The sequence below is a fragment of the Aethalodelphis obliquidens genome, unplaced genomic scaffold (assembly GCF_003676395.1).
Source record: "Aethalodelphis obliquidens isolate GAN/ISIS:26980383/991018 unplaced genomic scaffold, ASM367639v1 scaffold111, whole genome shotgun sequence".
In the NCBI taxonomy this organism is placed as follows: domain Eukaryota; kingdom Metazoa; phylum Chordata; class Mammalia; order Artiodactyla; family Delphinidae; genus Aethalodelphis; species Aethalodelphis obliquidens.
Genome location: NW_020838055.1, coordinates 579,170 through 590,395, shown reverse-complemented (window position 1 = coordinate 590,395; position 11,226 = coordinate 579,170). Strand labels below are relative to the sequence as shown.

Below are 11,226 nucleotides of genomic sequence, written 5' to 3'. Positions count from 1 at the left end.
GAATGACCCTGTAGACTTGTCTGCCTCCTTCCCTTTCCTCCTAGGCTGAGAAACACCAAGAGGGCAGCTGGTGGTGGAGGCCAGGGCAGCTGGTGCAGGAACCATGCCCTCTTTGACCCGAGTAATGGCCAACTGTGGCCCAGCAGAAATGTCATCAGCCCAGTTGCATGTTGCTGCATGTCCGTGTGCACTAGTGGCCTCATAACCCTGACTTGGGCTCAGTTCAGGAATCAAACCACCTGGAAATGAAAACCAAAGCCAACTTCGGATCCTCAGCTTTTGGTTTGGAGGCCATCTTGTCTGAGCATCGGCCTGCCAAGAAGCCTGTGGGCCATGAGTGGCTTGCAAGGATTTCTGGTGGACTTCTTTATGTGGCCACAAACCTCTAGCTCACACCCCTGGGCCATCTGCCCCCAGCAGCCTCAGGCCATCAATCAGTAAACCCCAAGCCAAGGCAGCAAAGGCAACAAGAATAATGGCCACTCCATTCAGTTGCGAGGCTTCCCTAGTAAGCCCCAAGCTTCCAGCCAACATCTCAATTTTCCTGACTTCAAGCAAGATGGGCAATTAGGTGAGGGGACTGGTAGGTACAGTGGATGGCATAAGGGGATTTGGAGGCCAGAGGACCTGGGTTTGGATTCGGTTCTTCTACTTAGCTGTGGAAACTGAGCAAATTACTGAACCTCAGAACCTGGGTATCTTCATATTTATGAGAGAATAATTCCTTCCCTCTAGGGTTTTAGTGGAAATTAAATGACATAATGCAAGTGAACTTGTTGAGTCCAGTTTTTGACCTAATCAAGGCAGTTAATAAAGGACTGAGATCATTTCCCACCCCAGGGATCAGATTTTTCTGTTCAATTTTTCCATTACACCAACCATCTCAGTAGTACCAATGAGCTCTTGTTTTTAAAAGTTTTATCCTCTTGGAGAAAAAGGTCTCCAAAGACGTGCTGGTTAGTCCAGTGGCCTTGAGGCTGGACTCGCCCATTGCTCTGGCCAGATTATGTGCAAAGGGCTCCCTACACTCATCTTGTTGACAGACTCAAGACCACTTACATTACTTCTGGAATAAACAAGACAATCAAGCAAAAACACTCACTCGCCTCCTTGTACCAAATATCCTCATCCGTTCACTTATATTTAATCCACATTTGCTGGTACATGGAATTGGATTGTGTGCGCTCAAGTCAGCTCTAGGAACGTCTTAAACATTTGCTCCAGAGTTCCGGCCCCTGCCTTCCCTTCTGGTCCTAGTCTTTCCCAGCTCTACTTCATTGTGTTTTGGTCGTTACCAAATTCATCCCAGTTAAGCTGAAGGTTAGGGAGAGAAAGGACTAGTTAGACATATGGTTCAAATGCATCAATTAATAGGTGGTTTTCAAACTTAGCTGTCCATTAGAATCACCTGTGGAGCTTTTAAGATTCCCAGATGCCCAAGTGCACTTCAGATCAATTAAACCAGGATTTCTGGGCATGGGGATCAGGCAGAATATTAAGTTTGAGCCAAGTGACTTAGTTGCTGTTACTAACGTTCCTGAGTCAGTATGGTCTACCATGTTCTGTAAGTTCCCCATGCATCCCACTTTATAACAGTCCACGTGGAGTCAGGCACATAGCCAGTGCTTCAGATGACGATGGAATACCTCAATCTGTTCCTGATTAACTCCCAGAATTGGAATATGGTGGCTATTCCAGGATCACACATATGTCCCAAAGTCATACATGACAAACATTTTATTCCATTAAAAAAAGTCATCTGTTAACTGCTGAAGTGCAGGGGACCACATCTGAGGCTACTTCAGAAAAAGACATCAGAGAATGAATACAGATTTTCAGTGTCACAGAATGGCTAGATTCTCCTCCTCCCTAGATTCTCCTCCTCCTCCCCCTATTAAATAGTAATCAGTGGCTTAGGCCAGTTCTGGTAAGAGCACCTGATAGCTGACTTCACAGAAACCCAGGATCACCCTAATATACAATGACACAGGGTCTCCCTGGCAGCCAACTGCAGTGGCTCAAGCACAGGAGGAGATGCCTGGGTGGCATCAGTCCCACCCCCTGCGGTGGACTTGCTCTTCCTAATGACTGGCTCTGCGGGCCACATCCATGGCGGCATCACCATCTGCGGCGCACATGAGCAGACTCCCTGTTGAGCTGCAGCGGGCTCCGAGATTGGTTCCATCTGAGGCTGGAACCAGCTCCGTTCCGCTTCACTTCACAGCAAATTTTACACCCTGAGAGAGTGGTTAGGAAGCGCTGCTCACCATTCACAGTGGGAAGTGGTACTTCGTCCAAGAGCCTGAGTACCAGGATCAGAGAAGGCCTGGCAGGCAAGTCCAGCTGGGCTGGGGTGGAAACAGCCTGCACGGCAGGGCTGAGAAGTGGTGGGAGTGCTGGCAGCCAGACTAGCCCTGCTTGCCTTTTGATTCCGAGCAACTTCTTCTTCTTTTTTTTTGGCTGCGCCAGCCCACAAGATCTTAGTTCTCTGACCAGGGATCGAACCCGGGCCCACGGCAGTGAAAGCGCCGAGCCCTAACTGCTGGGCCGCCAGGGAATTCACCCGAGCAACTTCTGACGACCTCAGTGTCCACTCCGCATATGGATATTTGGACATGACCCAAATGGCTTCTCCATCTAGCCTGAAGGCGGGAGACAATCCACCACGATGCTGAGGCTCTGTCACCTGTTCAACAGTGACTGCCCACGCTGCTCCTCAGCCCCTGTGCCTCCTAAGCTTAGCCTTATGTTCCTAACACCTGCCTAAGGCAGTGCAATTTCTGGGGTCCAGAAGCTCCCAGGCTACTCGAGAGGCTTCGTGCTCATCCTCACTTGCTTTTCAATTCACCTTCTCGCTCCCACCCAGCTGAATCTCTGGTGGCTTCCTATGGGGCTAGATGCTTCCTCCACCCTGCAATGGTGGAGGAAGGTACTGGGTCCCCACCCCGCTTCACTCATATTTCTCCTCTGCCTCCACCCACCTTCACCCCTGCACCAGGCCACACCTCAGAGGCACCCTGTTGATGCCAGCCCGTCAGAGTGCAAAGGCAGACATTCAAGACATTGGGCTTGGGGCTTGGTGGCGCAGTGGTTAAGAATCCGCCTGCCAATGCAGGGGACACGGGTTTGAGCCCTGGTCCAGGAAGATTCCCACATGCCGCGGAGCAACTAAGCCCGTGTGCCACAACTACTGAGCCTGCGCTCTAGAGCCCGTGAGCCACAACTACTGAGCCCGCATGCCACAACTACTGAAACCTGCACGTCTAGAGCCCGCGCTCCACAACAAGAGAAGCCACGACAAAGAGAAGCCCGCATACTGCAACGAAGGCCCAACACAGCCATAAATAAATAAATAAATAAATAAATAAATAAATAAAATTTATGTATATATATAAAAAAAGACATTTGGCTTTTTCCTGCCCCTGGGCCCCAGACTCCTTCCTTCATCCCAGACCTGGAGGAGGTGCCTCAAGCCCTCGTGGTAGCCGCAGCATCCCTGCAGTCACTCCTGTATCAGGAAGTTGATGAGGGCAGTTCGGGGGGAGAGGAAGGCCTTCTTGATGCTTCGCCCCTGTAAGAGCCTGACACCCAGTTCACTTTGGAGAACCAGTTCGTGGACTTTGTCCTGGTCCTGGGCAACTTGTTGGGGCACAGGGATTTTGCCGCAGGCTTTGTTGTTGATCTGAGAAGGTGAAAAGCCAAGACAAACAATGAGGAAAGTCCTGAGAGTGGCAGGCAGCCAGACATCAATACCCACTGCCCCTCAAGGGTACTGCTGCCTCTGTGTGGGGAAGGAGTACCGGAAAAGAGAAAGAAGAGGCAGCACCTAGCTTCCCAGAAGAACAAAGCGCACGTAGATGGGTAGGATTAACGGCTGAACGCTTTGGATAAGGAGAGGGAGAGGGCGCCACCCTGTATTTCCTGAGTGCTGCCCCGTCACAGCTGTGGTGGAAACTATGTCAAAAATCCTCAGCATGAGATGGCTTAGGCTGTATCCGGGGGTAGAGGGATTATTGTGTTACTGAAGCTCAAATCAAGTTTAGATCTGGCTACAGGGGGTGTCACCGAGGATTTACCTAGATCTCACGTGGACTAATTTCTGGGGCGTGTAGGCAACCTCCCTCCCTGATGACTGGCTCCAGAAGGGGGCGCTCAAGTTTGACCACCTGGAAGCTGGACCCACATCACACACAACTCTTGCCTAAAATGGGCCAGTATAGTTCTAGCCGTAGTGGTATTCACTAAATATTAGTTTCATAAGGGTAAACTTCACATCAAATATGAACTGATACTGCCACCGAGGAAAGCGACACATGACCCAAATAGCTTCTGAACAGCCGTGCTTCAATTCCTCCATCCCATCACTCCTGTAAGAACGTTTACGTTTTTTTCACGAATGCTCCTGTTTTTAACTTGGAAAATAAAGTCACTGTGTTATGAAAAATTACCAGGAATAACTTCTGAAGTTTCAACCCAAGCACATTATCCAGGATCCCTTAATCACCCACCTCATCTTTTCAGATTTCTGTAGAATTTAGTGGCATTTTTATGGGCTGCATTAGCCTAGATCACTGGGTGGGAGACAAGACATCACCTCAAACAGCGGCTGCTTGACTTTAGAAAGGTCTCCCAGTCCCCATTTGGGGGCCTTGCAAGCTTCCGCCCCTCCAGCTTTGCCACCTCCACTTCATCGCTCAGCCTTGGTCCAGGCCTCTGCATTATTCTCTTGGACTTTTCCAACAGCTGCCTGGAGGGCCCCTGGCCATGAGCACTATCCACCCGCCCCATCCACCACTACTCACTGACAGGAGCCCTGCAATGGCTAATGACAATAAAAGCTCACGTTGTCTGAGTTCTCACTCTGTGCCAGGCACTGTGCTCCACAATCCACCTGAGTGAACCTGTTTATCCCCACCACAAGCCTGTGAGGTAGGTCACAGCCGTTCCATCCCCGATTCACGGAGGGCAAAGCTAAGGGGATAGGAGGTGAAGCCACTTACCCAAGGCTCCTTTCCAGCAAGTGGTGGAGACGGGATGACCCCATGGACCCTCTCTCTTCCCTGCCAGCCCCCAACGTCTCGGGGTGGAGTCTGGCCTTCTCTCCAGTGCTGCCCTGCCTCTGCCTCTGTTCCACCCCCTCCATGGCTCACGGTCCAGTGAGGACTTCCCCCGCCTTTGCTCCTTTCTCCACTAGGGAAATGCTGCTCCTCTTTCAAAGCCAAGGTCCACATCCCCTTCCTCGGATGCCTCCTCCAATCCCCCAACTGCCAGAGGCAACGATGCTGATGCTAGCAGCATTTAATATTTACTGAGTGAGTTATTAAGCCCTGTTCTGCCACTGTTTCCTCACTTGTAAGATGGGGTTAGGCACGTATCTGCCTCATCTGTGAAATGGGGAAAACAGCGGGGTCTGTTTCACAGGGCTGTTGTGTAGGGTTAATGAGTTAGTATCTGGAAAGTCCTAAGGGCAGTCCCTGCCTCTTAGTCGGTACTCACTGCTTGTTAGTGGCTTTTGTTATTAGTGTGTCCAGAAGCAGGCTAAGTACCTCCTGGCATTATCCCATCTAATTCTTTCAACAACCAGGTAAGGCAGGCCCTGTGTTTTCTAACTGAGGAAACTGAGGCTTAGAGAAATTAAGTATTTTGCAAAACTGAGATGGTCCAACTCCCAAGCTCTTACATCTTAACCTGGAGGCTACACAAACTCTCGGTGTGCATGACAATGCGTGTACCTCCCCAGACTGTCCCTCCTGGGTGCTGGGCTCCACGAAGACGATGTAGTGCCTCTGGGCTCAGAGCACACGGGCACGGCTGAACTGAATTACACCGAGTTATACTGTTCTGTGTTGCAACTTCTATTTCTGGCCATGACACCAAGTGAGATCACGTGGAGACAGAACACAGACCTTGACAGAAGTCCTGCCACATGGCACAGTGCCCCAACCCAGAGGTTCTTGAGTTGGGTGTACTTGCAGGGAGTCCTCCACACATTTTAAATCTTGGATTTTTATTTCAATGATAATCTGAAATTATTTTACCAATTATCAAAACTAAATTTCTTTTCTTCAGTGGTAATTTAAAATGGAAAGACATTTTCACAGATTAAAACTTCAGTGTCTCAGGTTGGTATTTCTCAGTTGCGCTGAGGATGAGTTCTTAGGGGTACACAGATAGTTATTTCTTAGAAACATTATTCAAGTTAAAGAAATCGTCTCTCTGTGCCACAGGCTGGTTTCGGTTTTGAGGATTTTGGGAAGAAGCCTAGCAGGGCAGCCCGCCTCCTCCCCTCCATGGAGGGGGGGCAAATCGGAGGCAGTGAGGAACTAAGTGTCGGGGAGGTGGTATGGAGACAGAGGATCTGTGAAGGAGCCAGTCTCCTGGGGGCAACTGGCTTTCCCAACATGGATCTGCCCGCAGGGCCCAGGGTTTGCAGACGAAGCAGGTGGGGCCTCACAGGCCCGGCTCCTGTTCAGCCCCTGGGTGATTACTTTGTGGTACTTTCCACAGTTTGCAATTATTTTGTTTATTTTTCTCTTTCCTTCTTCTTTTCCCCTATCTTTCCCACCAGGCTTTAAGCTCCATGAGGGCAGGGACCCTGTTTTTTGCATTTCAGTTTGTGTCCCCAGAGCCTAGCACTGTGCCTGATGTATTGATAGCATAGGTAACTTGATAATGACTGAGGAATAAACAAATAAACGTGGGCAAGGTGACGAGCTTCTCTGAGCCTGTGTCCTCAGCCGAAAAAAATGGGAACAGCTATGCCTATCTTTTAGGGTGGTGAGAGTTAAATTAAACTTGGGATGTAAGTTAGCTGGCCCACGTGTGGTTCAGACTAAAAGGTTCACCCCTTGTTTTCTTTCCCTCTTCAGCCACATCAGCATATTTAGGAGACATTCCTCATAATGGGTCTCAGATTAAACAAATTAAATACATAAAAATTACATAAGGATAAACTACAGGAGAGTTATTTGCTCTATAATCAACTACTTTTATGTATTTAAAATGATGCAATTTACCAAAAAATAAATTTCATGTAGCCTTTCTGAAATATATTTTGCAGTGCGAGGTGTTCCTTGCCCACCTCCTCGCCATCACCCTACCCCCTCCAAGAGCCCAGAGCAGCTGAATGAAACTTAGAGAGATTGAAACACAGTTGGAAAGGAAGACAATTAGAACCTATAATGCAGGACAGGTTGATACTTTCCACTTTCTGGCCACAAGTTTTATGCTCACAAGCTTTTGGCATGTGGTAACTTCAAAACTGAAGGTGCTGGCAAAGGAAGACAGGCTGGAGGGTTGGGCGGAGAGCTGAGTGGGCTAGAAAGGCCTGGCAAGAAACTTCCAAACCCATCCGTGTGTGTGTGGCCGGTTCGCCTTGGCCCTGGGGGCTGCAGGAGACACTCACCAGAACCGCCATCTGTACGACATCGGGCTGCTGGAGGAACTGCGGGTCCACAGCTGGCCAGGCTTGAAGCAGCACACTGGTGTCCCAGGCGTAGTGAGTACACAGCTTCCTTGGCACCAGCGCCAGGCCTGCAACGCCAAGGCACAGAGAGTCACTGAGCACGTACGAGGCCCTTGGGAGCACTAATAAAGCGTTTGCCCTGACACAGCCTGGCTTGGAGCCGTCTGAGGCCCCAGGAGGCCACACCATGGCTTTCCACAGCCTACCAGGTGCCCCCTACTTCCTTCAGCCTGGCTCATCATCCCAGTTTATAGGTAGCTTTCTTTTTCTTTTTTTTCAAACAACATCCAGAGCCATAACGATGGATGGACACACTGTTCTCAAGTGCATTTGCAAAAGCAAGGCTGCTGCTTTTACTCGGTCTCTCTGCAGTCCTGCTGGTGAAGGAATCCTTTGTGCTCCTGAGAGTGGATCCCAAAGTAATGAGCTGCATTTGCTTCCTTTCTGGCCCATGAATACTTGTGGCCTGAGAGTACTTTTACTCATAATCACCAGAGCCAACATGCTGAGAACAGCGGGCGCTCCTCCTGGACCTACTCTGAGGGCGCTCAACCTTTCCGCTAAACTTCTTCTCGGGAGGGGCTCCCGCCATTACCAAATTGGAAAGAGCTGTCCTTGGCTCAGGGTGGGTCAAACCCGAGGAAGCAGGGAGGAATGAAACCCTCTCCAGTCTCTCTTCCCAGAGTGCTTCACGCTGCAGCTCCCAAAGCAGAGGAGGCTCACCATCCAGAGCTGCTCAGGGCCAACTGTCAGTGCTTTGGGACTTCAACCAGGGGCTTCCTAGCAGGGAAAGTTGGATTTCCAAGCCTCTGTTGATCTCATGACTACAAAAGATGCCCCCAAATGGGCAGGAAATACACAGAGCAGAAAACAGATCCCTGGGCAATTGTTGTGTGGTATCCCCGCTGCCTCCTGGTCCTCCCAGAGGCAAGCCCTGGACAAGCGGGCAAGTGCATGTGGCCCGTGTGCCCACGCTGGGGGCGGTGCTATGGTAGATGCACAGCCCTTACGCTGTGAATGGCTTTTCCAGGGCTGGTGGAGGTGGGGTGGCCCTTACATACCTCCCCCTTATTACTAGCCTTGAGACCAGCAGATGCATTTGAGGGACGGGCCCATAGCTCAGGGGATGGTCTGAGGCCAAGTCTGGGACAGAGGGAATGAATCCCACCAATGCCAGTCCCGAACACTGGGCTGTGAATGACAATGTTTTATTTTATGTTCTTTGATGACAAAAGTAATGCATGCTCCTTGCAGAAAATTTGTAAAAAGTCTAAAAACAAAGAAGAAAATCATGTTTACATGGATAGCATCTTTTTTACTTTTTATTTTGAAAGATACTAATGTAATGTATTTAATGAATACTTGTATGTACAAACCAACTCCACAAAATGAAACCAAACTACCACCAGGATCATGCTGTAGATATAGTTTTGGATTCTCTTTTTTCCTACATTTTAAACTAATAATCAATTTCATGGAAAAGGATGACACACAATAGTATATACAGTATGGCCACAGTTTTAGTAAATATTTAAATAAACAGATAAAAATTTAGAAGGAAATACATCAGAAAAGCAGCAAGCATTAACCCTGGGAGGCAGAAGTATAGGTGATCTTTCTATTAAAAACAAATTTATTGACGATGATGAAAAACCACCATTGAAACAACACCAATGCTGGTGAGGAAGTGAAACAATGGAATTCTCATGTACTGCCTCTGTCTAGGCCTTTAGTAGTATTAGGAAGAAGACAGCTACCAGAGCATTCACTGAAGCATTGTTGACGTTTTTTTAATAGTAAAAATAATTAAAACTTCAAACAGCCCATATGTCCATTAGTAGGGGACTAGATAAATAAATTGTGAGCTATTTATTCAACAGAATATTATACAGAGTGAAATGGAATAACTAGGACTATAAGAATAAACATAAATTTCAAAAAAAATGATAGATTTTCTACAAGGAATACTCATTACTTTTGTAATTAGAAAAGATATTTAAAAAGTTTTCCATGCTATAACATCAGTTCAAGATTTTTCTTCTGTTTTTTATTTTAGGTTTCATTTTCTTGCCCATTTATCCATAATTTATTTTGCATATAATGTGAAAAAACATTCTTAAAAAGAACTTGGTCAGGGCTTCCCTGGTGGCGCAGTGGTTGAGAGTCTGCCTGCCGATGCAGGGGACACGGGTTCGTGCCCTGGTCCGGGAAGATCCCACATGCCGCGGAGCGGCTGGGCCCGTGAGCCATGGGCCCATGAGCCTGCACGTCCGGAGCCTGTGCTCCGCGACGGGGGAGGCCACAGCAGTGAGAGGCCCGCGTACCGCAAAAAAACCAAACAAACAACAAAAAAAAACTTGGTCAATTCTCCAAATCCAATCTGTTGAATAAACCTTCTCTTCCCTATTGGTTTGTGATTTTTCTTTTACAATATATTATATTAGGGATGGTTTCAGAACTATTCACTACAAAGATACTCAAAATGCCTGTCTGTGATGAGCTGAAGAACGGGCCAGAATATGAATTAACACACTGCTTCCTTCATTGAGAAATTCTTGCTACCAAAAAAATGGTCAGTCTTACACGAATATGTGCTTAGTGACACAGGTGATGTACCTACTAAGCTCCTTATCTTGGCCTAGAGACAGTTCCTAGACCAGCCTCAGGTCTACGGACCACTCTGAATAGCACTGGTCCATTTTGTTCTGTTGCCCTCTGGCTTGGTTCTTGTGAAGGCATCACAGATTTGTTGTAGCTTCACATGTTTTACTATCTGTCACTCCTATTGTAACCCTGTGCTGCTAGTCAACCTGAGGGAAGGAAAGGCCCATCGGGGTCTGAGAATCAAGTAGCATAAAAGATGTATTCCTGGGGCCCATCTGGCCCCTGTGTCCTGGGATTCCCATGCTTCTAATGAACCTACTCCATTTCTAACAGATGTGCCTTCTGGCAGAAGCAGAAAGGAGCTTCCTGCTTGTTCCTCAGAAGGGATCCTATTAAGACTCATATCGCAAGACAGAGGTCACAGAAGGAAGATAATTACTTCTTTATTTTAGCTGGCTGGGCCAGCATGCCTTGTCCTCTGACCCAGCTGCAGTGGGAAGCATTCCAAAATCTCCGCATGGCAGTTGTACAGGATGCCTGGGAGATGAAAGGACATTGGACACAAATGTTCTGGGCAGAAGCTGTTACAAATTCCACTTTAAAAAAAATGAGGAAGTCCAGCCTTCCTGGAGCAATTTGGATGCTTATTTATAGCGGCCTGGGCCCCTGCCAGCAATTCCATATAGATGGGAGTGGGGCCATCCTGCTCAGCAGGGAGGAAAAGAAACTTACCACCCCCAGTTCTACGTAGTGTTTTTGCCTTCCTGCTCTTTTTAGGGTAGTAAAAATACCTAATATTTGCATGGCAAATACAATGGTTTCTTTACGTGACACAGGTCAGGTCAAGAGCTGGCCTTTGGGAAGCATGTGGAGAAAGTCTGAACACAGGCTGGGAAGTGGCAAGGCCCTGGCACACAAGGCCACCATGCAGGGCCAGCTGTCGCTCTCAGCCCACCCCCTTCCTGCCCCTCCTCTGGAGAGCTGTTGTTGCTGACCTTCCCGTGAAGTAACTGAAACAAGCCTCCTCTCCCGCTCTGAGAGCTGGTGAGGTTGCCATGCCACCATGGCACCCGGAGTGAGTGCTGGGTGGTCATGGTGCCCGTGGATGGCAGGCCTGTCTCCAGCCCACCCCCATCCTCATATACACACAGAGGAGG

The 11,226-nt window shown here is 48.5% G+C and overlaps 1 protein-coding gene across 15 annotated transcripts in view; it reads right to left on the bottom strand.

Moving 5' to 3' along the window:
- Positions 1-3,360: 3,360 nt before the first annotated feature.
- LARS2 (leucyl-tRNA synthetase 2, mitochondrial) overlaps positions 3,361-11,226 on the bottom strand; it is a 269,549-nt gene continuing 261,683 nt past the window's right edge. For 14 of the 15 annotated variants that reach the window (XM_027097018.1, XM_027097016.1, XM_027097015.1 and 11 more), the window contains 2 exons: positions 7,406-7,533; positions 3,361-3,682 (listed from right to left, as the gene is read on the bottom strand). In XM_027097018.1, the coding sequence (XP_026952819.1) occupies positions 3,503-3,682; positions 7,406-7,533 (308 nt within the window). In that variant the 3' untranslated portion in view covers positions 3,361-3,502. Of the gene's footprint in view, positions 3,683-7,405; positions 7,534-10,414; positions 10,607-11,226 lie in introns of those variants that run through there. The other variant, XM_027097025.1, reaches the window with a different exon arrangement.